General features: G+C 34.9%; 7 protein-coding genes across 13 annotated transcripts; 4 read left to right on the top strand and 3 right to left on the bottom strand.

Annotated features, from left to right (window-relative positions):
• Nucleotides 1-1,937: 1,937 nt before the first annotated feature.
• SSN2 (zinc finger SWIM domain protein) lies at nucleotides 1,938-4,791 on the bottom strand. Of its 2 annotated transcripts, none has more exons than XM_022293435.2 (6): nucleotides 4,650-4,791; nucleotides 4,480-4,501; nucleotides 4,272-4,377; nucleotides 3,591-3,698; nucleotides 3,324-3,475; nucleotides 1,938-2,626 (listed from the first exon to the last, which is right to left on the bottom strand). In XM_022293435.2, the coding sequence occupies exons 1-5, from the start codon at nucleotides 4,708-4,710 to the stop codon at nucleotides 3,374-3,376; spliced, it is 399 nt and encodes a 132-aa protein (XP_022149127.1). In that variant the 5' UTR covers nucleotides 4,711-4,791; the 3' UTR covers nucleotides 1,938-2,626; nucleotides 3,324-3,373. The 2 variants fall into 2 exon arrangements, with proteins under 2 accessions (XP_022149127.1, XP_022149128.1); XM_022293436.2 differs by lacking the exon at nucleotides 1,938-2,626 and adding an exon at nucleotides 2,817-3,083.
• A 963-nt stretch (nucleotides 4,792-5,754) lies between these two features.
• Nucleotides 5,755-9,139, top strand: LOC111017696 (myosin-2 heavy chain-like protein). Its single transcript, XM_022293528.2, has 5 exons — nucleotides 5,755-6,103; nucleotides 6,461-6,619; nucleotides 6,707-6,879; nucleotides 7,024-8,764; nucleotides 8,876-9,139. The coding sequence occupies exons 1-5, from the start codon at nucleotides 5,969-5,971 to the stop codon at nucleotides 8,930-8,932; spliced, it is 2,265 nt and encodes a 754-aa protein (XP_022149220.2). The 5' UTR covers nucleotides 5,755-5,968; the 3' UTR covers nucleotides 8,933-9,139.
• On the bottom strand, nucleotides 9,114-11,839 carry LOC111017697 (mediator of RNA polymerase II transcription subunit-like protein). Of its 3 annotated transcripts, none has more exons than XM_088119070.1 (5): nucleotides 11,583-11,839; nucleotides 11,031-11,210; nucleotides 9,760-9,828; nucleotides 9,571-9,683; nucleotides 9,114-9,471 (listed from the first exon to the last, which is right to left on the bottom strand). In XM_088119070.1, exons 2-5 carry the CDS (start codon nucleotides 11,206-11,208, stop codon nucleotides 9,337-9,339), a joined length of 495 nt encoding a protein of 164 aa, XP_087975196.1. In that variant the 5' UTR covers nucleotides 11,209-11,210; nucleotides 11,583-11,839; the 3' UTR covers nucleotides 9,114-9,336. The 3 variants fall into 3 exon arrangements, with proteins under 3 accessions (XP_087975196.1, XP_087975197.1, XP_022149222.1); XM_088119071.1 differs by having other exon boundaries at nucleotides 9,778-9,828; XM_022293530.2 differs by lacking the exon at nucleotides 9,760-9,828 and having other exon boundaries at nucleotides 11,583-11,834.
• Nucleotides 11,840-13,046: 1,207 nt separating this feature from the next.
• Nucleotides 13,047-15,988, top strand: LOC111017741 (uncharacterized protein At2g23090). The gene is made up of 3 exons (XM_022293596.2): nucleotides 13,047-13,254; nucleotides 13,416-13,456; nucleotides 15,603-15,988. Exons 1-3 carry the CDS (start codon nucleotides 13,182-13,184, stop codon nucleotides 15,720-15,722), a joined length of 234 nt encoding a protein of 77 aa, XP_022149288.1. The 5' UTR covers nucleotides 13,047-13,181; the 3' UTR covers nucleotides 15,723-15,988.
• A 1,817-nt stretch (nucleotides 15,989-17,805) lies between these two features.
• On the top strand, nucleotides 17,806-19,746 carry LOC111017770 (uncharacterized). The gene is made up of 4 exons (XM_022293640.2): nucleotides 17,806-18,247; nucleotides 18,753-18,981; nucleotides 19,057-19,181; nucleotides 19,265-19,746. Exons 1-4 carry the CDS (start codon nucleotides 17,903-17,905, stop codon nucleotides 19,343-19,345), a joined length of 780 nt encoding a protein of 259 aa, XP_022149332.1. The 5' UTR covers nucleotides 17,806-17,902; the 3' UTR covers nucleotides 19,346-19,746.
• Nucleotides 19,747-20,330: 584 nt separating this feature from the next.
• On the bottom strand, nucleotides 20,331-22,325 carry LOC111017698 (transcriptional regulator of RNA polII, SAGA, subunit). Of its 4 annotated transcripts, XM_088118970.1 has the most exons (3): nucleotides 22,128-22,325; nucleotides 21,917-22,012; nucleotides 20,331-21,750 (listed from the first exon to the last, which is right to left on the bottom strand). In XM_088118970.1, the coding sequence occupies exon 3, from the start codon at nucleotides 21,678-21,680 to the stop codon at nucleotides 20,610-20,612; it is 1,071 nt and encodes a 356-aa protein (XP_087975096.1). In that variant the 5' UTR covers nucleotides 21,681-21,750; nucleotides 21,917-22,012; nucleotides 22,128-22,325; the 3' UTR covers nucleotides 20,331-20,609. The 4 variants fall into 4 exon arrangements, with proteins under 4 accessions (XP_087975096.1, XP_022149223.1, XP_087975095.1 ...); XM_022293531.2 differs by having other exon boundaries at nucleotides 21,917-22,325; XM_088118969.1 differs by having other exon boundaries at nucleotides 20,331-22,012.
• Nucleotides 22,326-24,964: 2,639 nt separating this feature from the next.
• Nucleotides 24,965-27,520, top strand: ERV1 (Erv1/Alr family protein). The gene is made up of 6 exons (XM_022293534.2): nucleotides 24,965-25,269; nucleotides 25,862-25,933; nucleotides 26,542-26,589; nucleotides 26,686-26,750; nucleotides 26,936-27,013; nucleotides 27,259-27,520. The coding sequence occupies exons 1-6, from the start codon at nucleotides 25,063-25,065 to the stop codon at nucleotides 27,380-27,382; spliced, it is 594 nt and encodes a 197-aa protein (XP_022149226.1). The 5' UTR covers nucleotides 24,965-25,062; the 3' UTR covers nucleotides 27,383-27,520.

The raw sequence follows: 27,520 nt of genomic DNA, 5'->3' as shown, positions 1-27,520 counted from the left end.
AGGGGGACTTTATAATTACCTAGAAAATGATGCACATTTATGAAGCTATGGTTCTACCAATGCATCCTTATATTATATAATATAATGTATTGGTGACCATATTTGTTTATTTAATTTGAGCTTTCAAAAGTGGGTGTGTCACACCATACCCTACTCCCAATAAATTGGATGTGTTCAAGAAGATTCAATTCTTTTGTACTCATTCATCCATGCTTTAATAATGGAAGATTCAATCACATTTAGGCATGTCATGTTTTTTCGGTTCAAATTCCAATAATCCACCTCTTCGGTTTCGATTCATATAATCAATCTAAGCGTAACTCCAGTGATTAGATATTAGTGTATCTCTTTTAAAAGTCGATGTATCTTACACGTTTATCCTTATCATAACTTTTTTACCTGTGCAATTGGAGGTTGAAGAAAAATGGCTCGTTTTGAAGTCCTGATTCTTCTAACGACAGGTACTAAAACAACGTCGTTTTGTTGTTACTGCATGCGTTCTTCCATCACTGATAAACAATTAATTCAAAACGATGTCAGCGTAAACATAGGCGCCAACTTTTATATCATCAACTTTCATTCCTTATGCACACACCTTTTTTTGAACTACCATATGATGCCAGTTATTAATTGACATTAACTAGTACCTTATCTGATTTTCGTAAAAACAAGTGCATTTCTACAAAACCGTCACCATTTTGATATTTTGACATTACATAAACAGTCCAGCCTGCTTGCACGTGTGCATATCTTTTCTTGCTCGAGCCATAAGATAGCTTGTTAAGATTAACCTCTAAAACGACGTGGAGCTTTTCTTTCTGAAACCTCCCTGCATAACATGCTTCTTTGACAGAAAATGAACCTTTTTTCTTACTAGTCAAGACAAGATGGGACAGTATCCCGCCTCTTGGGCTAACCTGAGTGCGAGGCAAGTTAGAAATGGGCTAAAACTTATGATAGAAAAAGTTAGAGACCATTGGACGGCATTAAGATTTGCCTTTTTGAGGTTATATTAAAGTTTTGATTAGTTTGCTATTTACCGATGAGTGGTATTATTAAAATGTTCTTTATTTTAGATAATGAAGTCATTCCAATACTATCAACTCAAAGAAATACGACCCCTCTTAGATATACAGTGGTCCAAATTGTTGTGGTGCCTACCCCCAATAAATGTTGTGTATTCAAGAATTTTTTTTTTTTTTTTTTGGTATCTGTTCATATCTGCTTCAATTATGGGAAAATTCATTGAGACGTAGGTATGTCACTTTGTTTTGTTAACAACTTCCTAGTTCCAACATAACTAGCCTCTTTAATGTTATTAATTTTGTTAGGGTTCATCTAGGCTCTTCAATGTTATTCATTTTGTTAGGGTTCAATTATTTTCCAGTTTGGCTGTCTATGTGCTTTAATTAGTATCAAAATGTGTTATTGGTTAGAATAAAAGGTAAAGTGAAATCCGAAATGTCAACTTAAACCTTGCTCAACTGATTAAAGATCTTAAGTTTGAATCTCGTTGTACTTAAAAAAAAAGTGAAATACAAAATAGAAAGACCAAAATGTGTCATTCTCACCATCAAACTCTTTTCAAGTCTGTTACAATCGAACTTTTTTGAACTCCATCCTTACAATAAAATGTTACAACAATCCAAACTCTTATTAATAGAATCTTCGAACTCTAAGTTAATAGTGATTGAAGTCTCAATACTTTAAAATGTATTACTAATGATACATTCGTAACTAATAATATTTGTTAGAGTTATTTGTAATAGGAGACTTGATATTTCGTCATGGTATCCAGAATTTACCGAATATCTATTTTCACGAGACGACGAATGGTGTACAGCCCCGACTTCTAAGAATAATAATTGACATCTAGAGGTCAATAGCCCTCTATGATTAAAACTTAATATGCAAGCATGTTAATAGATATATACATCTTACTCAGAAGAAACACAATCATTAATAACTATAATATTCATCAAGTACAATTGTACATCACCAATGATAAACCTTGACAGAAATTTATATATACGTTATTTTCTTAAAGGAAAACTAAGCTTTCAAGGATAGAAGAATGAAATAATACAAGCAGGCCAAAAAATGACAAGCCCAACACAAAAGATCCTAAACAAAAGCTTAAACGGTATAAAACCTGTAATTTACGTCCAACATTATGTATGAAGTACAAGGGTGTTCAGCCATCATTTGGCATCAAAACCAACCTTTTTTTTCCAGGTTTTAGCCAATCGAAAGAGCAGAGAGTGGCGTAGAGAGCTAGCTCCTGTAGCAATTGTTAGAGATCTAATATATGAATTAAATTTATCCAACCGATCAGCATAAGCTTTTGGGTTGGGTTGAGTGGTAGTTCGAACTCTTGCATTGTTGCTTCATCTCCATTGATAATGATTTCCACTTGTTGGGCCTTGTACAATTATCCAAAACCCCCTCGCTTAGCTTACCATTTTGAGTTGCGTGGTAGTTTATTCATCCTTAAGAATAATATATGTATATATTTTGTTCGGTATAATGTTTGGTGGGTTGATTGGTCTTCATAGGTCTAGGAGAACCGACCAACATCGGTTCGATTGGCTCGGGGCTATCCTTGTGCACCCAAGTATATCGAAAACTACAGCAAACAAGAGTTGACACAAAAATTAGAATACTCTGGTAAACATCCATTAACCCATTTCTTTGAGCAGCCATCTGAGTATGTAATAACCTTAAAACTACTGACAATTGTGTTGAAGAAAGAGGCACAGAGGAGAGCGTTTTACAGCAACAATCTTGGTTTAAACTATATCATGAAAGACTGAATCTCATGCCAGAAAATAGCCTTCAAAACTCATCCCAAATACACCATAATGATCCAAACGGCTTGTCAGATTTTACCAAAATGTCAATTCTCTAACAAGATTTAATCAAATTCTAATAAGATTGATTTGATCTCAACTGGAGGGAGGGATAAAAATCTACATTTTCAGTTGCATTTGTACATCATCAAAATTTTCCAATCTGCAAGGTTATGCTAAGGTAGTTGTTCTCTACTCCATGTTCATGGTTTCCCCTCAAATTTATTCAGGATGCTGAAGAAAAAAGAAATTATCATATGATGAAAAAATTGTAGGACATAGCTGGAGGAACGAGAAGAGAACATATGAGCAGGAGACAACCAATTTAGAACTACCACCTCACCTATGAAACCTAGTATGTTGTAATGGTTCTTATGCAAGTTTCATTATGAGCTCAACATCAAGATCAGGTATAGAACCTATTCGAGTAGAGCAGGATAAATTGGTGTTCATACGATAATGAAGTTTAATTACCTCTCAAGCTTTTAGTGATAAGAGCTTTGGCTTCAATAAAGTGGTTAGTCTTAAAGATTGGACAATAATAAGGCCAGCTCTTCATCAGATACTTTAGCTTCAATAAAAGCCCCCAGCGAAGCGGCAAGCCTAGCAGCTAACTGATGCTTGCACTACGAAAGAAAGAAACAAAAATTAAAGATGGTCGGCAAGTGGAAGGAACAGGATTTGATTTTCAAGCCTCAACTCAGCTACACTACATACTAATAAGAAATAACAAGTGCTTACGCAAAGTTGTTCTCCTCTGTTCACAGTGTCGTAGAAAAAGGAATAACAGGCACAAAAATTTTCTGGGAAACAGAAATACTCCTCTTTCCTTCGAGATTCTCCCACAACCTAACAGTTAAAAGAAAACTGAACTCATTGTCTGAACTGTAATTAAGTTGTTATTTGTTTAAATAAACAATTTCGCTGTTATTGAATCTTGAAACAGAATATGAAGGGAAAATCTTGTTAAGATTAAATATACTAAAATTTATACTAAACTACCAGTGCATTAAAAAAATTAGATTATGGTATAGTTAATCTTATATTCATTTTCTTAACACTCCCTTCGCTTGTAGGCAATTTTGAGAGTTGGCACAAAACTCAACAAGTTGCTACCAATATAAATTGGAGAGGAAAAGACATCGGAACATATGACTTCCAGCTCTAATACTATATGGTTACTGTATATTTAATCTTTTATTCATAACATGGTTTCAAGCCATCAAACTTTTGTGCTAGTTTTCAAATCTCCAGTTGAGGGGAGTCAACACGGCTTAATTTTCCAAAAAACCCTTCATCAATGAGGCTTTAAACAGAACAGTACCACAATTATGTTTTAGGGCACACTCTGCAAACCCAAATGGTATCTCCATATTTTATGGAGTTTTCAACAAAAATAAGATGAAAACTACAGAAAGCGACCTGGAAGATGGACCGTCCGCTGGGCTCCCCATAAATTTTTTTTACCCCTCTTTGATCCACGATTCGAGTAGCTCGCTCGAAGTTCTTGCCGAACAAGAAATGCAAGCTGTACAAGCACCGACCCAATCAAGTCAGTATAAACACAACAAGATGAAAAAGAAGAAGAAGAAGAACTTTTTTCCAAATGAAAAGAATCGAGAATACTCACACTGAAAGCTGATCATCAGTCACTGCGGAAATTGAAATCAGTTTGAGTTCCTTTAGCAAAGATGGGGTAAATTGAACACCAGATTGAAATTAAAAATGGAAATGTGAAGATGGGAATCCGAGGATAAGTGGAGGAAAAAAAAACCCAAATTGAAATTGAGAGAGAGGAACCTGATCGAGTGGACTTGATCTGCTTCCACACCGCTTCAGCAACCATAGCACTCGCACTCATTGGATTGGATTGGATGATAATAATTCCCACTTCACCCCCCAAATTATTCAACAATTATAACTTACATTTCCAACTTGTATCCCTTTTTTAATAATGTAAAGTTTTTTCTTCTACTATATATATATATATAAATTTTCTATGATACTAATAATGTCAAAGTTTATCCTTAAACATGATTTTTTTTAAATCCCTTATCTTAAACACTTGACCTACGCTCAGTTTGACTCAAATGCATGTGTTTGACTATTTGAATTGTGATGAAGTCAATGATTTTTTCTTCTAGGTCTAAGTTGATGGTTAGTAAAATTATTTTCTTCTTATATTTATGGGCAATTCATAACAACTACTAACGTTGTTTCAAGGTCGTTATTGAAATTATCTTATATTCTTTTTGGAGTAAGCATAGCAGTGTAATGTAGAAGGAGGTGAGATTTGGATTTTCAAATGAAATTCGTGCAACCTGTTTTTCTGATTTTAGTTCTAATGTTTCTTTTGTTATAACTTGAATGGCTATGTAGTATTTTTGCTTTGCTTTTTTCATAAAATAACATTTAAAAAAATGTAGAGGATAACTAATTTATTATACTAAAAAACAGTCTTGGTTCATTTCAATCCTTATACTTTTAAAATATTAATTTTAGTTCCTATATCTTTAATTTTGGTTCATTTTAGTCTCTATACCCTGAAAATGTTCATTTTTGTTCTTGTAGATCATTTTAGTCTCTCTTTGTAAAATTTTTTAATACTAACATTTTAAAAAATATATTCATTGTACTGTCGTGTTGAAATTGTGATAAAAAAATGAAGAGACTAAAATAATCACATTTTTAGAAGTACAAAGATTTTAGAGACTAAGACTAACCATTTGAAAGTAGAAACATCAAAATGAACCAAAACTAAAAATTAACCATAGTACGGGAAATGAAAAAGCAAACTATAAATCGTTAAATTCTTTTATGCCCACGTGTCATTCATTAATTGGTTACAGCAACGCAGAGGATAATTTCAAATTTTTTAAAGGACCGTTGGGACTTCAAAAGAGACGCCCTTTGAAGGCGTAACGGCTACTTTCCATTTTAACAAAAATTAAAGGACACAATCTTCTCTCTCATAGCTTCAGAGGACAATTTCAACGCAAGAAGTGAACTATCCCATTAACCTCCCGCAATTCGTTCCAACACTGAATCTTTTGCATCAAATCTGTTTGATTTCTGAAAGTTCCGATCATATTCTATTCGCATTTCTGAGAAGATCGACCATGGATTTGGGCTGCTCGAACGTAGACTCTGTTTCCGCGTCGGAAAAGCGAGCACGCGAAATCACTGCTGTCAATTCAGAGAGTAAGAATGACGACTCCGGCGAGCCTGTTTCTGCGAGCTCGAAAAGTGGAAGGGTAAAATTTCTTTTTCAGAGAAATTACGAGTTCGGAAAATTTCCGGCCACGTTTCTTGATGAATTCTTTCAGTATTTCTTGATTCTGTTTTCTTTCTTGTTGGCTCGGATTCCACGAGATCATTTCACTGCTTTTAGACGAAGTTGATTGTTTATGACTTCGAATCTAGAATCTGCAATCGATGTAATTGAATCAAATTCGATATTTTTCTTTCGATTCATTATATAAATCTATTCCAGAGTTGTGTTTCAAAGTTTAATTCGGTTCTTTTGAAGTAGAAACTGTGTTGAATCTAATCAACAACCTTCAGTGCATCGAATTTGATTTTAACCTAATTTCTGTATACACTGATTACAGAGTAAAGTTTCGAAAGAGACAAACCAATCAACAATTCATGGTCTTAACAAATTTACATCGCAAATCAAGAAGCCTCCTCACCGCAAGGTTTCCCCTATCAATTGGTTCCCACGCAAGAAAGTGGACTCTTACTTGAAGAGGAAAATCAAAATGCTGCAGGTGTAGTATTTTTGTCCATTCTGTAATATCATTTCAAGTTCATATTATCTTTGCCACACTAAAACTGGGAATCTCACTGTTCTGCAGGAAGTAGATGGCCTCAATTTAACACTAGATGAGACTCTGGGTGATTCTAATCCTCATTACTCGAGAGTTTTGAAAGAAAAAATGGCAGCAAGAGAGGCAGCACATAAAGCGATGGAAGCTCGAAAAGCAGCATTGGTCGAAACCTCTTGGTGCAGAATACTCCGAGCAGCTAGGTATACTGTGATATACTCGTTTTATTAATGTGCAACTGGAATAGGATTGGGTTGGGTTACATACATTTGAATTATAGGGAGGGGTCATGATTGTTGAGCTTATTTGATATCTCATCTTTTGCATTGTTCTTCATTGTTCTTCAGAATTCAATGTAAAGAAGCTGAAGGCCAGATGTTTAGGGCTGAGAAAATCGCAGCTGAAGCTTGCGAAGCAGCTGCAGCTATGGGAGTGATCATGTATGATACACCCAATTGTCCACAGAACAAAATGGAAACGTTGTCTTCTGGTGGCGGTGGGTCTACAACTCACACCATTACAGCATCTTTTGAGACAGAATTTGAGGTTGATAAGGAAGTGGCTGCTGCAGTAAAAACAGCATTGATTAGGCTTGCGAACTGCTCTTCTTTAAGAGAAGATGACTTTAAAGAACTTCTACGAAAAATCTCACAGAACCCAGACAGTGATAATAATGTAGACTCATCCGAACATTCTTCCGAATGTGAATCAGAGAACAGCTCGGAACTTGATGACGCATCTCGAAAGGATGATTTCAGCTCTAACAACTCGGATTGCAAGATGCTGGTTTTACATATGAGACATAAAACTTCTGAGAAGGTAACAAACATCGAGGACTTGATGTATGAAAGGCTTAGGCGTTTGAAAGAAGATGAACTTTCCTCTCTTGCCACTATAGTTGCAACTTGTGGTTTGAATGCCGCCTTGGCTGAAGTAGAAAGTGGCAAGCTTCATGATCGAAGAACGTCGTCAGTTGGTTCTGGAAACTACTTATCGAATTCGCATAATGGGAGGAAGCAAGCCGAGTCAGGACTTCCAAGCCTGGACAAGTTCTTGGTAAAGCACACGAGTAAATTGGAAAGAGAGGTGCTTGAAGCAAAGAATAGCAGAAAGAACGAAGCGAAGGAATTGACCTCAGAGAATTCTGAAGTAACCATGGAAGAGAAGATCGACTTAGATAAAGCTCCGTCACAAAATCCTCCACCATTGAGCAGTGTTCAGGATGAGAAAGTTGTCCCCAACTTGGAAACTGTACTGACAAAGCCACCTTCAGATCTTGAGAAGGAAGTTCAAGAGACCAAACGCAAGGGTGGAGAAGAATTCAAAACTCGTAGCAACAAGTTGCAGGCAAGACAAACGTTTGTTAGTCATAAAGAAGTTCCAGCAGTTCCCAGTCTTGATAAGTATCTTGTGAAACACGTCTCGCGGCTTGAAAAAGAAGTACAAGAAGCAAAAAATAGAAGAAAAATTGAGCTGCGTGAAGGAGGACATCGGGATATGGACTTGAAGAAGAAAAGTTACAAGTCTGCTTCAGAAGAATCATCTCTTTCTGCTACAGAACCAGAGGAAAAGGAGAATGTTAGTATGCCAAAGTCTTCATTCAAAATGGGAAGGGACATGGAAGATAGCTTAGATAAGATCTTAGTGAAACCGGTGCACAGACTCGAAAGGGAAAAGATGCTAGCCGTGTTAGCTGAAAGCAACTACGATAAGCAAAGACATAATAAGAAACAGGTGGATAATCGCAGTACACCTAGTTGCCAAAGCTTGGACGAAATTTTAGTAAAGCGTGTTTCAAAACTGGAGAAAGAGAAGATGGGATGCATACCAGAGTACTTAAAGAGAAGTGAAAAAAATATGCATTCAGTAACCAATGGAGGAGCTGGTGGGGGTTTGGATGAAATTCTGGTTAAACACAGAACAAGACTCGAGAGGGAGAAGCTGATGTCTTCTCAGGAATCAGAAAATCAGAACAAAAACTTTCTATCCCGCCGTGAAGCAAGGGAGAGAGACCTACAGGCAGCCTGGGGAGGCTTGGGTTTGGGAGATTCCATGAAACCACATCTCTCCAAACTTGAACGAGACAAGGTATACATAATATTGCATACAATTGTTTGTAAATATGTGATATTTCGACTTGAATGCACTAACTTATTGTATTATGAAGTTGCTTTTGCTTATTGTTTTTTCATGCTGCAGGCTGCCTGGATCAAAGCTGAAGAGGAGGAAAGGAAGCAAGTTTTGAGCGAGGTCTAATTTCCTTGACGTAATCAACTGTACATTACCTGCCCAGATACACAAATCAGTTGTTTTTACATTCTGCCTTAAATCACTGGAAGCCTTTAAGATCTGTACCTGAATATTATCTTCAGTTATGATAGCAGCGTTTTGCTATTCTGCAGTTTTAGTGTCCACTGCTTTCTTTGAAACACAAAACTTCATGAATACATATCATATTAGTTACTTGGCAATATTGCATTCTCTGCAATCCCCTACACTTTTCCACGTTTTTCTAGTCAGTATGAAATATGGACTCATAACAGATCCAACTGAAGAAGGAGACTGAACAATATATGCCACACCAAACCCCACCCATTAATTGATCGCATCTACAATTAACTTAACAATAGAGTATTGGATAGTGCAGACTATTGGAGCTACTAAACCTTCTCTAATTCATTGTTATGTTTGGCTAACTGGTCTTTCAAATCCTTCTTCCACCCTTCAATGAGCCTCTCATGCTTCTTGATAATGTCATTCTTTAATTTTAGTTCCTCCTCAATGGCGGATATCTCCTGAAAAGTAACACAGAATGTTAAAAAAGGAATTGTGCTACATTTATCACAAGAGTCACTCCTCTTTGAACTGAAAAGGACGGTGCTTGATTAACTTACCTTTCTTAGTGTTTCCACTTTGATTGGTTGATCCTCACGTTGTAAACCAATGAAGTACAGTTGAAGCTTTTTAGCTGCCTCCATAAAATCCCTAGCATGTCTCTCCACGTCAACTGAAACATTAACAAAATCGGGTGTCATTTTCACTATTTACAAATGCCCAGCCAGAGGAATATTGGTTCAACTCACTGTTTACAAATGTCCTACATTGAACGCCTTTAGAGTTGCAGATTGCAGACAGTCTTGCTACTTCTAGATCTAAATGTCACTTCCGATCCACATATTTTCATACAACAAATTAATGAAAATCACTCATCCACATAATTTTAATGCAACAAAATCAAAGACTAAAGTTCAGTCATTAGATCCAGCTAGTCGAGGTGCAGACCCATAGTAAAATGCAATAGGGGAGAGCATGATGAGAAACATGGGCTTCAGAAAGAGAGCTGATTAACAACAGTTTAGGCATAGATTATTACATGAAGAATTACCGTCAAGCAAGTTGCTTCACAAACTGTCGTGCTTGAGAGATGAAAGCAAACCAAACAAGCACGAATTGGTTGAGTGAAACAATACCAAGAGACAGTCCCTCTATAGTTGTCTACAGAACAGATAGCACTTGCTAAAGTATCCATTGATAAACATAGAAATGCATATGATGCTACATATTATGAAGAAACTGAAGACATCTGCCTGCTTGGTAAAAACTAAGATCTGGATTGTAGTTGTACATCAGTTTTTCAGAACTTTAAAGACCCTAACTTCCTTAAAAGAACATAAAATGACAATTGTTCCTTGGACTTCCTTATCTGTATGGCCGACAATCCATGACAACCCCATGAGAAAGAGTGAAACGCCAAGCCCTTTCTCAATTAAAACAAAAGGTATGCACTCTAAATGCTGCCCAAATCTCAACCCACCTTGTTTCAGTACTACATCAGTTACCACTTCCTTAGAAGTGCGGCAACTTACCACTCTCTACAGTTTTGTAGACAAATGCTAGTAAAGCTCTCCTTTGGCTCCTTTGGAAAATAAACTAAAGAATGACTTTTCGTGGTTTGCATGTTTAACACATAGACCTGCAGACAGCAATTGGCACTGAACAGTCTACATGAGTGGCACTAAACTCGGAAGAGGCTCAATTTATTATTTGTTGATCTACGAGTTTCTCTGATTTCTAATTTTATTTGTCAAATAACCAATTTGAAAATCAGTGCAACACCAACAAAGACCGAAGCTATAGGCCAGTTATTCATGCAATATTGTTATTGACCACAATTATACACATAAAACTCTTTTACACAACTTATTCAATTCAAGAGATCATATCATAAGGAGGAATATGATAGAGCAAGAAAATATGTTAATGATATAAAAGGAACCAGCCCAATTACTAGTTCCCAATGTTCTCCACAATCTAGTGAAACTCAGGCAACACAGGAGAGGGATTAGTCACTGACTTTGATGAGAAGGGTGAGGAGATCGGTCTATTGCTTGTAACTCTCTTGCAGGCAAGCACGGAAGCAGAGCAGCTTCCAAGGCCATCACATATGCAATCATGTCCTCTCTCGGTGACTGCGGGGATTGCAACTGTGGATCAAGTTGATGCTGTTGATCCATTGGTTGTCGATCAGCCATATCTTTTCACAAAAATTAAATCTCCATTTCAATTCTTCGAAAAAGATACTAAACAAAAATATAAAGCAACTAACTCTGTACTTATTTAGAGTGCCAACCAAAGGAACGAAATATTGTAACTCTAAACACAATGGCGTGAAAATACCTCATTTTCATAACCCAGAATTCTATATAGGTCAGAAGTTCTTCTATCTAAAGCAGGAAAGAAAACTGCATTTCCTGTTCTTACGTACTACCAAAAGTCCAAAATCAACATTCAATACTAGGGAAGTTGCAATTTGCAATATAGAAAAGAGATTTTTACACGCAGGAGTTTAAGCTAAGAACTTTTTGGGGGCAAGAATCTGTTGGACACAGAAGAAGAAGGAACATACCCAAGAAGAAGAATTCGACGAACGATGAGCTGGAGAGGATACCACGCCTAACCGTGAATTTGGCCACTACTCAGGAGTTCCTCGATCGATTATGGGAATGTGCAGTTGAGATGAGGATTGCTTTTCAGATGGAATTCAAAACAAAACCATTTCAAAGTGAAGGATGGACTTGGGTCACCTGAATTCTTCAGGTTTTAGCGTGGATTTTGAGCCCGCCGAGGCAGCTGAGCAATATTAAAATATTTTCTGTTTCTAGGTTTTGTTTGGTTAAATAAATTATAAATAATCTAATACTGTTTTCTTTTATGTACATTCTAACTTTTTTTTTTTTTGCGATATTCGAATTCACAGCATTTTAATCGTATCTTAACTGTTCTGATCTTTATATTTTTTAAGTTCAAATAATATTTTGATTCCTATACTTTCAATTTTGGTTCATTTTGGTTTCTGTAATTTTAAAATATTCATTTTGATTTCTATACTCTCAACTTTAATTTATTTTAGTCTCTGTACATTCAAAATATTTGTTTTTTCTTTATACTTTTAAACAGTGACTACATCTCTTCATTTTATTTTCAATCTCATTTTTTCAATCACAATTTTAACACAATACTATACTCAATGTATAACAATGACTTTATATTATTGAGTTTCCGTTATATATAGAATATGTGTTAAAATTTTGAAATTAAGGACCAAAATGATCCATTTCTAAAAGTACATTGATCAAAACAAACATTTTGAAAATAAAGAGACTAAAAAATAATCAAAATTAAAAGAACAAATGCTGCTAAAGAAATTAGATAAATATAATAATTAATGCACTAAAATATTCCATAAATTGAAACAAAAGCTTAAAGTATTTATTATTTAGTTGATTTTGAAATTATAGGAACAAAAATTAACTAAAATGATATAGAGACCAAAATAGTATTTATTATTTAGTTGATTTTAATTTAGTCATTATAATGCCAACATGGGTTTAACTCAACTTTAATACATGGGTTTAACTCAACTTTAATTGTCAGTTGTCTCTGACCAATAGGTCACAAGTTCGAATCACCCATTTGTTGTATTAAAAAATATATAATAAAAATTGTAATATTTGTTTTAGCATAAATATAAGGTTTAAATATTTGAATATCTTAATTAAAGAAGTAAATGTTATTGTCAAATCGAAGTTAAGCTCAAATGGTTAAGATGTCTATCTCATGATTAAAAGATCATGAGTTTAAATCCCTATTCTCAATGTCATTTATCAGTAATTTATTTACGATAAGTTCATTTTAATCATTATACTTTAAACTTTCATTCTATCTTAATCATGTAATTTGAAAATAAAACTAGTATTTTAATCGATTATTTTCTATTTCTTATAATAAGTAAAAAAAAAGTGATTTTTCTCTCTCCCTCCAATTTACTTCGAAAAAAAAAACCAACTTTTTGGTTGTATAGATTCATCTCCTGAGTGCATTCCGCGTTGCCAGTCGAAAAAACTTTTTATTAAGCGGTCTCCTCTGTTTCCTTTCAACGCAACGCAAGAGAAAGGAAAAATCCTCGCCTTATCCGCTCTCCACTTTCTCAATAATCGATTCCGCCATGGGAGGAGGCAACGGGCAGAAGGCCAAGATGGCTCGCGAGAGAAACTTGGAGAAGCAAAAAGGCGCCAAGGGTACTTTCTCTTTCCTTACTGTTCCAGTCACTTCCATTGGGTTCTTGTTTTTTTTCTTTCTCAATCTGCAATCGGTTTCTTCAGTTTTTCCATTTTTCTTGATCTGTTTTAGGGTTTTTTTTTTTAAATTTTGATCTCGTTGTTGATCTGATCTTGTGCAGGAAGCCAGCTCGATTCCAACAAAAAAGCCATGACTATCCAGGTAGTGTCGTTGATTGCAGTTCTCCGTCTTCTTTTTCGTTCTCGGAATTCCATTATCTGCTTTATCTATTCAATATCTAGTGCAATTTTATTCCTTAATGGGCTGCGAGAAAGGGTTTTTTCTCAATAGTTTTGCTAATTGACCCGTAAGCTAATTTGATTTCGGCACGAAGTCTTGTGGATGAAAATGAACAGCCCTTACGGGGTATAAGACACTTTTTAGGAATACATCTTAATTCGACTTAGTTTAACCTTTTAAAAGGGTAAAGGCGACCCTGAGGCTTTTCCTCCCAAAGATGTTAGGTGTAAGCTTGGAGGCAATACAAATCCTAAATTTGTATGATCGAAGTATTGCTGAACTTAATAGTTATATAGAATTATAAAAAATAAAAATCACGCCTGTCAATTGCCGCTTAAATAAAAATTTTAAAAGGACATCCTTCATCACTACTATTTAGCCTGAAAGGATCAAGACTTTTATAAACCAATCAAGTTCCTTTTGAGCCAAAAGAGTCCAGAAAAAGGGCTCTAACAAAGTTTAGGAAAGGATCTGCCTGTCTCTTTTTTGAAGGAATGCCCCACCATTATCAAGGGAAGAAGCGTGCCTGTGTCCTTGGGAAAGGATCAAGTGCCATTTAAATGTGCAAAGCAACTAACTCCATATGTTGCAGCTAGTAGTTGTAAGATCACAGCATTCGCTTTTATGTGTACCCTGAAAAGTTGTATCCCAGTGTCTCTTACTCCATCTTGCTGAATTATCATTGTAGCATGACTTTTGATAGGGAATACGTGCATCAATTCCTTTAGTTGTCATGCTTACAGGTTAAATTAAGACCCGGGAGTTTAGAATATAGCATAACTTACCATGAATATTATATTCATAATCTATTTCCATTCAACTGGTGGCAACCTGTGCTCATCACCTGAGCATATTACAAGCGTTCGATTCAATTGTGTAACATGTAGAGGTGGATAATGTAAACTCACTACATCTGCCATTACCCAAGTCTCCTTCGGGTTCCGAGTTTTATGAACCTAGTATGAGTGTTCTCACAACAGTTACCTTGTCTAAATCTTTTATTGGCACCTTAACATTTTGGCTGGTCTTCTTCTATAACCATCAATAGTGTTACTGAGCTGGAAGCAAACTAGGGAATAGCCTATAATTCTCAAGTCATTAAGGAAGCATTTACTCTCGACACATTTGGGAGTATCAAACATTATACTCAAAAAAAAATTTAACGGTGTATGAATCTGAACTATGACAGCAATTTTCCTGATATTCTGTACTTTGATGTTGATATAAACTACATCAGACATGACATGTTTAAAATAAATATTGTTTACGTGCTCCATAAGTCAAGAGAGATCAGTGATATCTTGAAAAATAAGCTGCGTCTGGCAATGATGCTTATTGTAGCTTCTATCTGTTACTATAAAATGTCTTGGATATCAGTTTCATTACATGTTGGCTACTTACTGGGAAAAAAAGAGAGAAACTGTTTGTAGGGGGTAGAAAAGATTGCGGGGTCTCACTTTCACTTCCTCTCCGTAAATCAGTGATTTTATGATGAACTTGTGTACCTTTCTTTACTTGAATGTCAGTACTCAAGTTCCTTTGGCTGCATGATTCTAGGTTTTGTCATTTAGAAAACGGTTAACCTAGCTATGTTTGGAAGTTCTTTTGGCAGAGAATCATACAATCAAAGAAGCACAACCATGAACATAGCAACACATCAATTTTCAAAAAGACAGAAGGCAATCTATAAGATATTTTTTCTAAACACCATTTTCCTACACTTTATTCACATTTTGGTCAATGTTTTTTATTCTCATCGCAGTTATATCCCTAATCCCCTTAATGATATCACATTTCCGAGCAACAATGAGGTCAAACCTCTCACCGAATACACAAGGGCTTTCAAACAAAAAGTTCCATCTCGAAATCATTCTCACATCTTCTCACACCACTCCATTGGGGGACTTTCACAAGTGAATTTTCTTTGTTTTCTATTTCGATCCATACTTTTAAAGTTTCAACTTCTTATGTCCATTTTGTTTTGAACTGTGCCCTCCGACATCGATATCTGCTCGAACTACCGTGGAATGCCTCTTAGTTTATAACTTTTTGACATTGGATGGTGCAGTGCAAGGTGTGCATGCAGACATTTATGTGTACAACCTCAGAGGTGAAATGTAGGGAGCATGCTGAAGCAAAACACCCAAAAGCTGATGTTTCCACCTGTTTCCCCCATCTTCAGAAGTGACAATAATTCTACATCAAACTGCAGGATATGGATATGGATGGCTCTTGCTTATTCAAGGTGGGTGGTTATAGGACCATAAATATTATATTATAAGTTTTTACTTCTGATACGCTTTGTGACTTTCTATAGTTCTCTGCTGCAATGTGCTGCTGCCTATTAAAACTGGTATTTGCTTAATAGTATGTCCCTGTATGTCCCAATTAACTTTGGTAGGAGTTTTCAAGTTATATTAATGAAAGTGGTGTGATGTGAATTTTAGGGCTGTATGGGAGTGTTGTTTTCTGCATTTTAGAACAAAAATTTAGTGAACCCGTGTTTGGATATTTTAATTTCAGCTTACATGTTTTTTGGATAGTTAGAGTTGTCATGCCTTGTCGGTATGAGCGTAGTTTAGCTGATTAAGACATATATCCTCAACTTCAAGGTTGAAGTTTCGATTCTTTATGTTAAACGGAAAGAAATAGCTGGCTTTCCTTCTAATGTCAGGAGACTGTGAATAGTAAACTTTTACAAAGTTCAGAATCATTGCCAAGGCCAAACAACTCATTTAGATGGTTGGAGATGGTTTTAAATATTGATTTTGACATGACTCTTAATGAACAATATGATGTATCAAGGTGAGAATGTTAAATTTTTTTTATTAAAAAAAGTACTCGAAAGTTTTAATACATATTTTCACTTGATTTTATTTTGCGAAAAAAATGTAATGTCAAGTAAGTTTGGGCGTGTTTTAAAATACTAATGACTATAATATAAATTTATTATATTTATCCTTATGTTCAATCTATGATAAGTGACCGTAATAAATAAATAAACGCTTGTGAAGATTTGAATATTTTCTCATTTGATATGGTATCACTTTAGTAAATTGTTACCATTTGATAGTGATAACATTTCAAAAGATTTAATTAAATTAGAGAAATTATAACGAAACTTTCAAAATCTAAAAATTTAGGAATTAAAGTCATAACCGAAGCTTTCAAAAAAGTAGGTTTAAATAATATTTTGAGCATGTATTATGATTTTAAATATAGGACATATCGATGTTGTTGTTGATGGAAATTTTTGTAAAAGTTAGAGAAATTAAAAAATCCTAAAAAATATTTAAATTTACAAATAAACATTTTCCTATTTCTCAATGAATTAAAAATGACTAATATTAATATTATATGTATATTAGTGAGATTTTATGGATATTTTTCATATTTTGTCAATTTTTTTGTAATAGGATGAAAATATCGATGTCGAACTCATTGATATATCATATATAAAATGTTGATAGACATATCGACGTGTCGACAGATATTTAATACCATGACATGTATTCATTTTAATCATTGTACTTCCAAAATGTTTGTTTTGATTCATGTATTTAATTTTTATTCATTTTAATCGTATTTTCAAAATGTATATTTTGGTCAACGTAATTTTGAAAAGTAACCACTTTAGTTTTTATTTACAAAATTTTATCATAAATTTTATACCTAATGAAAACTCTTAAATACAAATTTATGGTTACATTTTTTAAAATTTAAAGAGTAAATTGCATCAAAAGAAACGAGACAGAATTAAAATGAATGGACCACATTTTTTTTTATAAGTATAGGGAATAAAATAATTGAAAGTATGAAAAAAAAATGAGAAATATTGGACCAAAATAATATTTTAGTTAAAAAAAATTGTAAAATTTTATATACATTTTCGAAATATATAGTCGACATTTTCAAATTTAGTAAAGAACGAAAGGCTAGGAAAGTGTCGTGGCGAAATTTCTATTTTATTACAATTTACAAGAAAGAGAACCGACCGCTCCAACCGACGTGTCGATTTCTCAAGACACGTGGCACTAAAACAATGGCCCTTATACCAAACGTGTTCCCCTTCCCCTGCCGGAATCCATACCCACTCGCAGTGATCAAAATAATTTCCACACTCTCCCGCCGCCACCGAAGTTCATTTCTAAAAAAAACAATAAATTAATTTTTGTGACAAAGATGGCGAGTATCGACAAAATCATACTCGAGCAAGTAGGGAAAAAAACACAACAAAGTTACTTTACAATTGTAATATAAAGCCCCGTCTCGAATGGGACCGTAAAGGCGGAAAATTTTCTCTGTTTCTTCGTTTGTTTCGCTTCAAATTTCAAAACCCTCTTCCCATTTGCAGCCGAAAACCCTAAAATGATGATCGGCGCTCTCCGGAGAAGCTCTGGGTTTTCTGGGCTGTTGCATTTTCGCCATTTTTCCCAGCTTAATGGTTCTAAGACTTTCGAAGCCACTGCGATCCTGAGGAAGCAATCACAATCACAACCCATTCGGCCGTACTTTCGTTTTCCGGATTCTTTCAGGAAAACGAAGGATTTTGGTGTTTCTCCCTCGTTGCTGTCCTCGTCTCTCTCGTTGTTTTCTTCGATTCTGAAGGTCGAGTTTCTTGAATGGTATTTGGCGATGGTGAAATGCCGGCCTGTTCTTACGAAGAGTGTCACTTCTGCGCTTATTTACACGGCTGCTGATTTGTCGTCTCAGGTGAATGACTTTCGAGCTTGTAATTGTGTTCATGATATGTTTATTGCTGTGGAATCTATCTGTTTTTGGGCTCTTTTTGTGGGTCTTTGTTAATGTTTTATCTCTATTTGATCCTCATTTGGCTCGTTTTCTTTGAAGAGTCCTTTTATCTGTCTTGGATCGTCCATAATAGCCATTTCTCTTCTTGTTTGCTACTACTAAACCCCAGCGGTCATTAGAGATCGCCCTTTTGAATGCTGCTCTGGTCTGGGGATCAAATTTTTGGGTATGACTGCTGCTTTGTTTTTGAGTTCTTCTTGTGGGGACTTGTTGATGTTTAACTCTCTTTGGGCCCTCATTTGGTTAGTATGCGCAGCAAGTTTTGAAGAGTCCTTTTGTCTGTTCTTGGATTGTTCTTCATAGCATTTTTCATCGCGTTTGCTACTATCAAGTATTAAATCACTGCGGTCATTGGAGATCGTCCTTTTGAATGGTGCTCTGATTTTGGAATCAAAATTTTCTTCAGACCATCGCACTTTCGTCTTCAGAGCCGTATGATCTTATTCGAACACTACGAATGGCTGGATATGGCATGCTGATCCTTGGGCCATCCCTCCACTACTGGTTCAACTTCATGTCAAAACTTTTCCCCAAGAAAGACCTCTTCTCCACCTTGAAGAAAATGGCCATGGGCCAGTCCCTCTATGGCCCTTCCATGACAGTTGTTTTCTTCTCCTTGAACGCATTTCTCCAAGGTACGACGCCATTTTTCTCAGCCTGCTTCAGTCTCTTAAACTCAAGATAACTGAGAATTGTCTCATTGACAACAGGTGAAAATGGTGCTGAAATTACTGCCCGATTGAAAAGAGACTTGCTTCCTACGCTGCTCAATGGCGTTATGTACTGGCCAGTTTGCGATTTCATCACGTTTAGATTCGTCCCTGTTCATCTTCAAGTATGTTCTGTTCTCTGTTGATCTGGTTCCCTCTTCTCTTATCCTCTGGCTGTGGTTTTTGAGTGTTGTTTTGGTTTGTGCAGGCATTGGTGAGCAATTCATTTTCGTATGTGTGGACTGTTTATATGACATACATGGCGAGCCTTGAGAAAGCTGCCTCATGATCATCCCAATAGGCCCATAATTTATGGTTCAGAGTTGAAAATTTTGGATGACAGTCCCTTTTGGAGGCTGCATCATCCCACGTTGGCCCATCATAGGGCGATTGACTGATTGTTGAAGTAGAAATTGGCAGCAGCTTATAAGCAGAAGAGGGAGAAAGAGGAGAGAGAGATGATTCTTTGAACAGTCGATATAATTGTACACATTTTTATGAGAAAAAAGTCTATTAGTGAAGAACCTTTCTGGGATTCTGTTTTAACATTTGCTTTGTGTATATATTTCGGTTTTATTTTTGTTTCTACTTGGTGATTTGGAATCACGTATTTCCAATGGTTGTAATGGGTTACCGATAGCTGCAACTCTGATTTAATTTCCAAATGAGTGTAATGGGTTATTTCTTTCACATTCGGGGCAGATGTTTAACACTTAAGTGGGTTAATTGGATTGATTTTTTATGGAAATCTACTTGTTGATTAAGGAAATCATTATTCTAAGAATCATATTTCTTAGAATAAGATAATTCAAATTTAATGAACCATTTTTTATGTCATTGTACCAATTTTGCGAGAGAATGTAGAGTCTATTATAAAGGTTCATTATATTTATAATGTCTTGTTATGGAATAATTAAATAGTCAAAGCGAGTATAGTTCAGTAGTAATTAATATATATTTTCAATCAAGAAGCGAGTATAGTTCAGTAGTAATTAATATATATTTTCAATCAAGAGGTTATGAGTTCGATCCCTATGTTAAAGTTGGTTAATAAGTTGGTTAATCAGATCTCTGCCTTTCTTCGGCCTTCGGCTTACAGCAGAATTTATGAAGCATTTTTGGGGGAGCGATGATCATTTGATTGGATAAATAGCCACTGAATAGTTTCTGGGAGTTAGCAATTGTGAAGATTAGAATCAAATAATATTGTTGAAATCTTCACAGTCTACTTTATTATATCATAAACACAAAATTGTGAAGATTAGAAACAAGAGTATCTGAAGTTGTATGCTTTATTATATCATAAACATATTCCTCAGGACAACGATCATTGGAGCCTTTTATCTACATGTAACCTAATCAACTTGATTTAAGGCTCCTAATGGATCTTAAAACCTATCCTCCTCACTAACAAGAATTACAAAAAATTGCAAGAAACTTTCAGAGACCGCAGAACCATCAAAATTATTCACAATATATGATCACCTTTTGAATATATTCAGCTACTATACTTTCTGATTTAGATGCGATATGGTCAGACCAGCTTGGCTACTTCACTCTTCCGAAGCTTGTAAACTGACTTTTTCGAGCTGTATCATCCAGTCTTTCCCGAGTAGTTCAGGATTCAGTTGCATTGCGACATGGAAATCCAACAAGGATACATTATTAGGTTGTTGAGCTCTATGTTTGAGTTGTTCTTGGAATGCATATCTTGAGCCAGTTATCAGTTGATGGCCTGTAAATCTCGATCGTTCGCACCTTGACTGAGAGAAACTCAAACATGGCTCTATTAACCTCTTTAAATAAACATCTAGTGCATTGTTCAGAAGATTTACACCATCGACAGATATGTCCATCTGCTCTGTTTCCAACTTCTGCTTCAAATGAGTTCTTAATGACCTCGTGTCGGGTAGCTCGCCACCATTCTGGCATGTTGTTATATGGTAATTTCTTCCCACAGACACATTAGACAGAGTTTTTCCACATCCAATGAAGTTCATGGATATACCAAGCGGAGCAGTAACCGGGCTCCTGCTCTGAACTCCTGGACTTCCAGCCATCTGCTCAACCTCTTCCCCTTCTTCTACCGACGCCATTTCGACAGGAGGACGGCTGCCAAGAGAATGCAACTCAGTTGCACTTTGCTGTTCCTGTGCCTTGAAAGCAAATTCTTCCTGTGCAAGACTCTGGGGCTTCCCACATGGCCCGAGAGGACTCGGGCGATCTCGAATCTTACGGTCTCTATTGACCGGTGACCTCCCCTTCCGTGGGGAAGAAAGGAACGCATCTCCGTGGAGTGATTGCAGACAACTCCGCTGATACCCATTCGAAACTTTTACACTGAGATTGCCTCCAACTTTCCTGGAACTTCTAAAAACAGGTGGAGCTTTAGCCCCACAAGCATTCTTAAGAATTGCTCTAATAAGCCGATTATGGAGAGGTACAATCTCCCTCCCAATGATCTGAATGCAAAACCTGTTGAATTCGCTTTTGCTAATCTTTAAACTCAACAATCTTTTGAGCAGATCAAAATATTTCTCCGATCTCTGATGTCCAAGCTTCTGATAGATCATCGCTTTCAGCTCCAAAGTGTCTATACGAGAACTGTCTTTCCTCGGGAGCATTTTCACTTCACCAAACTCACCAATGCCTGAACTGAGACAAAGCCCTCAGAATCCCCCACCAAGAAGTAGACTGAAAGGGCAAGAAATCTTTCATCAATCATCAGAAACTCAGAAACCCTAATTTCATACCAAAGTCCCCAACCGTCCCATTATTGTACTAGACGATTAATCACCAATTGGCAGGCTTAGAAATCATAACGAACAATCCCCAAACTGAAGAACGGCCCAAACCAAACCTTATTACGTTCAAAACAAAAACATCGATTGCAGCAAAATTGCGCCCCGACCCGACAAGGGTTTTTACCTCCGTCGAAACAATGAGAAGTAGAACCCTAAAAGAAAGGAATCGATGACAACGTAAAGTATTCGACAGCGACTTCAAACTGAAACAGCGAAGTGGAAAAAAAAAAACCTAATTAGGAGGGAATGAAAATTTGAGATACTTACAAAATTGAGGAAGTAATTGGAATCAATGATTGGGGGTTTTGTCCGTTGTTGTGATTGAAATCAGCACTGTTTTCTCTTATTCTTAAATTTCTGGATAGCTTTTGGTGATCTGCAGATGGGAGACCGAACAGCGACCTTCGACGAGAGTTCTTGCGAATGTGTTCTTCTCGGCCAATCGCATCGCGTGTCAATTCGCACGTGCGCGCCTCCCTTTTTATATTTTTGGTACGGAAAGAAAGAAAAACATTATCAAGAATCAAAAGGTAAGGGCATGTTTGTTTCTTGTTTTTTTACAACTCCACAACACACGTCATTTTTATTTTTACTCACTTTTTCAGTGTAATGTTTAATGCTTCTTTTTTTTCCCCTTTATGGGTTAAAATTAAAAGTTTTGTTAGGTTATACATTCGTAATCTTGTGTCTATTTGAGATTTTGAAAATAATTTAAAAAGGATAAATAAATCGCATATGATAGACGTGTTTTCACCATAAGTCATGTGTCTGTCAGTAACTTTATTTAGCTAGCTCCAACGGAACCACGTAGCTGCCATACATAAATTTTGTACAATACACATAATTTAAGGTTTACTAAATTTAATTATAATATATATACATATATATTTATATATATTATACTTTTTTTTTATCAAACTTTCTTATTGGCTTACTAGCTAGTGGCATGCTTGTCCTCTTAAAAACCCAAGAGTTTCAATCCTTTGTTTTGTTTTTTTTTTTCCTTTTTTTTTTTTAAATTTGCCATGGGATTTCTACAAATATGTCCATTTTTAAAAAATCCCATAAATATGTCACAATCTTTAAAGAGTGAGAATAAATAGCAAAATTAGTTCATGGTTCCTACAGATATGCCAACTTTTAAGAAAGGAAATAAAATAAAATAAAATATATATATATTAGGGGATATTAAACTCTAATTATGTAATTCGAGATTTTTATAAATATGTTAAGTTTAAATAAAGAAAATAAATCATAAAATATTTCATAGTTTTTATAAAAGGAAAGAAAATATATGTTGGTGTGATATTCAAAGCCTATATCCATATATATTTTATTTTAATTATGGCCTAAATATCCCATCAACGTATATTTTCTCTCTCTTTTTGAAAAATTGATACATTTGTAGGAATCATTAATTAATTCTATGGTTTATTTTTTCCTTATTGACATATTTATAGGAATCATAGATTGAAAAACACAATCATAAGATCGACAAACAAAAAGTTGGAACTCAAAGAGTCAAAGGGGTAGAAAATGTTCCATGTAGGCTTATTATATTAATTAAAGGAAAAAAAATATATTTGGGAAAAGAAGCAAAGCACTTACAATTTTATTTTCTTTAAATGGCTTATAATGTACACAATTTCCACACCATGTCAATTCTCACTTCAACTCAGATCATATATGACACCCTTAAATCTATTCAAGTTTGTAAATAATTTGGATACATGCTCTAATTTTATAATTTCTTATGGTTATTATTGTGAAAGTTACATTGTTTCTTAATTTTTTTAATAACATTATTTGTGAAATTAATGTACCCTCTAAAATATCTCCAACAATTTTTTTTTCGCAAATATCTCATATTTGGATCAAGACACCATATAAACAAGTTAATTTGACGAAAAAAAAGCAGCAGAACACAAACAATAAAGACAAGAACAAAACAAAATAAGAAGAAACAACATCACATGCATAAACATAAAAGCCAGAACGAATTCAATTATGAAAATAAATCCCGAGCAAATTTTATCTAAATTTGGGTTTCTAGAACGAACACTATCTAGTAATAGTACAAACATAAATATTACTCCAAACAATATGTGAAGTAATTGAAGTTTGGACGATAAACACCACCATAAATTTTGAAATTATGTTATCTTCAAATTTGAGATATAAATGTAGTCCTAGCTTATGTTTATTTAGTCTTTATAATTTAATAAATTTATGAATGGTTAAATTAATTAGGTTAATATTCATGTGGTATGACGATGATTATATTATTTAAAAGTTATGTGGTAGATTGATTTCAAATATATTGGTATTTGGTGGCACACATTTAATAAAGAAAAGTAATGACATTGACACGGTAGAACAAAATATATATATATATATAATATGTTATACATAAATGGTTGTTAGTGCATAAGTGAAAAAGACACAACATCAATTATTATAGTCAACTTAAGCATAGTTCAACCAATTAAAATACTTATTTTCGATCAAACCATTGTGAATTCGATTATTTAGTCCCACATGTTGTACTAGAAAAATCTAATCAACTATTTTTAAATTCTCATTTTAAATAGTGTGATAATTATAAATTTGAGAAGGTCTTCATTATTTTTTTTAAAATTTTATTTAGGTTTATATATTATTTTGATTTCTACCCTTTTGCTGGTTTATTTTAGTTTTTGTATTTTTAAAATATTAAATTTTGTCACTAGTACTTTAAAACTTTGTTCATTTTAATTATTCTACCTTTAAAATATCAGTTTTGATCCTTGTACTTTTAGAAAATGACTAATTTTATTCATATTTACAAAACTTTTAAAATAAACTTTATATACAATAGAAACGTTTTAATATAAATTTATTACTATGTTTTAAAAAATCTAACAAATAGAGTGTCATGTTAAAATTATGGTCGAAAAATTAAGATAAAATAATTTTTTTAAAAAAATAAATAGATAAAAAAATTAAAGTATAATAATTAAAATGAATAAAAATAAAGAGTACATATACTAAATCAAATATGATCCAAATAAATCAAAGTTAAAACTCGGGGAAGCAAAATAGTATTTAAAGATTTTATTTACTTAAAATAATGCGGTGCATATTTATTTATTGCCTTGTTTGTGAAGGCATCGTCGAAGGTATCCCAAAACATTCGCAGTGATTTCCCGCGCAGATTCCGAACATGCCTGAGAATCCTCTGCAAGCTCTCTTTCAAACTGCCCAAAAAATTTCGATTTCCATTCAAACCCATCTCTCGAATCTTCTTGCGCAGCCCCCCCACCATTTACGGCCCAGCCTCAAACCTCTTTCCTCTCCGTCTTCATCATCCCATGCAACTCCATCGAATACCGACACCGCTTACTTGCAATCGAATGACATTTTCAAAAAGGTACTTTTTTGTGTTTTTTCTTTTCATTTCTTTACTTCTGTAGCCTGCTATTGTATCGTAATATTCAAATTTTGGTCGCTGGAGCTGTAGTTTTCGTGGATGGACTTGATGCTCTGTAAGTGTTTGATAAAAGTTCTGAAAGAAAAGCAATGGGGTTTTTTTTTTTGTTCGTTTATTATTTTTCCAGGTTATTGTATATTGTAACTTGTTGCATGTCCATCTAATTTATAATTCCTTGAGAAATAGCTTTTAGCATCAAATAAAACAGTTTCATGGATTTCATGAACTGAACAAGAGAACACAATAAGATTTATTGCCCATGATCATAACTAAATGGATGCTAATTTCCAACTTAGTCTAAAAATGGAGCTTGGTATACAAGAACGTTGGATATAAAAAGAGAGTGATTGAAAAAACGAAAAGAAATCCATCTTGCGGTAGCTACTTCTTGTTACTGTAAAGAAAAATTTAAACTTGTTCAGTTGCAATTATCATTCAGCCATGTATCAACTTCTTTTTTCAGTGCCCATGCAGCTGAATTTGAATTTTCATATTGGTTTGGTTTTGATCTGTTCATATATTTTGAGGAAAGCCTGCTGCCCCTGTAACTAAGGAAGCGCTTGGAAGAGCTACCTGGACTTTTCTTCACATCCTTGCTGCTCAGGTTTCTCAACAATGTTTACCTTTTTAATTCTGTATTCCATCATTGACCTGTGGAATCCTTTCCCCCCTTTATTTCTACATGCAATGTTCCAAGTATTATTCTCTAGGTCCGCATTTGAACAAAACTAAAAGTATGCTCTTGAATTTGTTATATAATCGTTGAGGAATTATTGGATCAACTCCTTTGATCCTTTCAAATGCAAGGCTGGTCTTTTTTTTTCAAATTAGTTTGTTTAAGGTTCTGATATGGGAAACCTGGTTACGAAGACATAGAAGAACTGTCAAGGAAAGCATAAAACAGGACACTGATTTTTGGAAATTAGTGAGATTTTTGGCCTCTTCACCGTGAAACTGTTAAGAGAACCTTGCAATTATTCCTTTTCTTGATGCTTTTCACCAACTGAAGTTGTTTTTGTAATCTCCTTAGCTTTGAGGGAGGTCTTTTCTTTTTGTGTAGTTTTTCCTATGTATGAATAGTCTATCTCTTATTTGAAACAACAATCTTCTGCCCTTCCACCCTGTTCAAGCATCAAGAGAAAACAATTCAATATATAATATTCCATGCCTTCCATTCAAATCTATTGAATTGTTGATCTTTAATTTTGTCAGTACCCAGATCACCCAACGAGGCAGCAGAAGAAGGATGTAAAAGAATTGGTAAGGTACACTTTTTAACCTAGACGGACTTGTTCTCGAGCTTGTGACAAAGCATGTGACAATGGCTATATGGAACAACTTGTGTTTCGTGTGCAGATGGCGATATTATCTCGCATGTATCCCTGTGGAGAATGTGCAGACCACTTCAAAGAAGTTCTGAGGTACATTTTTTATCCCTTCCCTTAGTTTGGATAGCATGTTCGTGTCTCATACGTATTAGACGCTTAATACTTGTTGGTTACTAAAAAGTAGAAGAATTGATCTTTATTATTCTTTTGACTTGGTGTCAGTGTATGCTCCCTTAAAATAAATCTTCAAGTGGTAACATTTGGTGATTGTTTGACAGAGCAAACCCCGTAGAGACTGGATCTCATGCTGAGTTCTCCCGATGGCTATGCCGTGTACATAATGTTGTCAACAGAAGGTAATGTCTCAAATTTGGTATGAAATGTAACTTTTAGCTTCAACTCGGTAAATGTAACTTTTAGGTTTCACTTAGTTGATTCACAACACAACTTTCCATTAATCCCTTTTATTTTTCATTGATGTACTGTTGTTAAAATAGAATTAAAATATATATGTACATATAAGTCATGTTTGAACCAATTGAACCTGTGTTTTTACATTGTGTTAATCTGGTTACCCCTGTTTCAATGGCTACTACTGCAGTCTTGGAAAACCAATATTCCCGTGCGAACGAGTTGATGCAAGATGGGGTAAATTGGAGTGCGAGCAACGTGCCTGTGATGTGCTGGGAAGCTTGCCAAATTTTGGGGAAGATGATAGACGTTGATACTAGCTACAACTAGCTTGTTGAGGTCTATATTTAATTGTAATTACAGTTGAAAAGATGATCGTACTAATTCTTATGCAATGCTGCAACAACGATGGTTTTATGTGGCCAAATCGATGGAGGTTTCTATTGCGTTCA

Source organism: Momordica charantia, assembly GCF_013281855.1.
Source record: "Momordica charantia cultivar OHB3-1 chromosome 10 unlocalized genomic scaffold, Mcharantia_2.0 BLBB01000010.1, whole genome shotgun sequence".
NCBI classification, from domain to species: Eukaryota; Viridiplantae; Streptophyta; class Magnoliopsida; order Cucurbitales; family Cucurbitaceae; genus Momordica; species Momordica charantia.
The sequence above is the reverse complement of the archived record's forward strand: the minus strand, read 5'-3'. Positions and strand labels throughout refer to the sequence as shown.

Bases quoted from the DNA above. Each gene is read 5' to 3' on its own strand.
- LOC111017697 (XM_088119070.1), bottom strand. From the start codon at position 11,208: ATGGCTGATCGACAACCAATGGATCAACAGCATCAACTTGATCCACAG. The intron at 9,829-11,030 runs GTCAGTGACTAA...AGTGACATTTAG, and splicing joins TCCTCACCCTTCTCATCAAA to ATCTAGAAGTAGCAAGACTG. The intron at 9,472-9,570 runs GTAAGTTAATCA...GTTACTTTTCAG, and splicing joins AAGTGGAAACACTAAGAAAG to GAGATATCCGCCATTGAGGA.
- SSN2 (XM_022293435.2), bottom strand. From the start codon at position 4,710: ATGAGTGCGAGTGCTATGGTTGCTGAAGCGGTGTGGAAGCAGATCAAG. The intron at 4,502-4,649 runs GTTCCTCTCTCT...CAATTTCCGCAG, and splicing joins GATCAAGTCCACTCGATCAG to TGACTGATGATCAGCTTTCA. The intron at 4,378-4,479 runs GTGAGTATTCTC...GTGCTTGTACAG, and splicing joins ACTGATGATCAGCTTTCAGT to CTTGCATTTCTTGTTCGGCA.
- LOC111017741 (XM_022293596.2), top strand. From the start codon at position 13,182: ATGGGAGGAGGCAACGGGCAGAAGGCCAAGATGGCTCGCGAGAGAAAC. The intron at 13,255-13,415 runs GTACTTTCTCTT...GATCTTGTGCAG, and splicing joins GAAGCAAAAAGGCGCCAAGG to GAAGCCAGCTCGATTCCAAC. The intron at 13,457-15,602 runs GTAGTGTCGTTG...TGGATGGTGCAG, and splicing joins AAAAAGCCATGACTATCCAG to TGCAAGGTGTGCATGCAGAC.
- LOC111017698 (XM_022293531.2), bottom strand. From the start codon at position 21,680: ATGCTCCCGAGGAAAGACAGTTCTCGTATAGACACTTTGGAGCTGAAA.
- LOC111017770 (XM_022293640.2), top strand. From the start codon at position 17,903: ATGATGATCGGCGCTCTCCGGAGAAGCTCTGGGTTTTCTGGGCTGTTG. The intron at 18,982-19,056 runs GTACGACGCCAT...CATTGACAACAG, and splicing joins CTTGAACGCATTTCTCCAAG to GTGAAAATGGTGCTGAAATT. The intron at 19,182-19,264 runs GTATGTTCTGTT...TGGTTTGTGCAG, and splicing joins TCGTCCCTGTTCATCTTCAA to GCATTGGTGAGCAATTCATT.
- ERV1 (XM_022293534.2), top strand. From the start codon at position 25,063: ATGCCTGAGAATCCTCTGCAAGCTCTCTTTCAAACTGCCCAAAAAATT. The intron at 26,590-26,685 runs GTAAGGTACACT...TTTCGTGTGCAG, and splicing joins AGAAGGATGTAAAAGAATTG to ATGGCGATATTATCTCGCAT. The intron at 26,751-26,935 runs GTACATTTTTTA...ATTGTTTGACAG, and splicing joins CACTTCAAAGAAGTTCTGAG to AGCAAACCCCGTAGAGACTG.
- LOC111017696 (XM_022293528.2), top strand. From the start codon at position 5,969: ATGGATTTGGGCTGCTCGAACGTAGACTCTGTTTCCGCGTCGGAAAAG. The intron at 6,104-6,460 runs GTAAAATTTCTT...CACTGATTACAG, and splicing joins CGAGCTCGAAAAGTGGAAGG to AGTAAAGTTTCGAAAGAGAC. The intron at 6,880-7,023 runs GTATACTGTGAT...ATTGTTCTTCAG, and splicing joins AGAATACTCCGAGCAGCTAG to AATTCAATGTAAAGAAGCTG.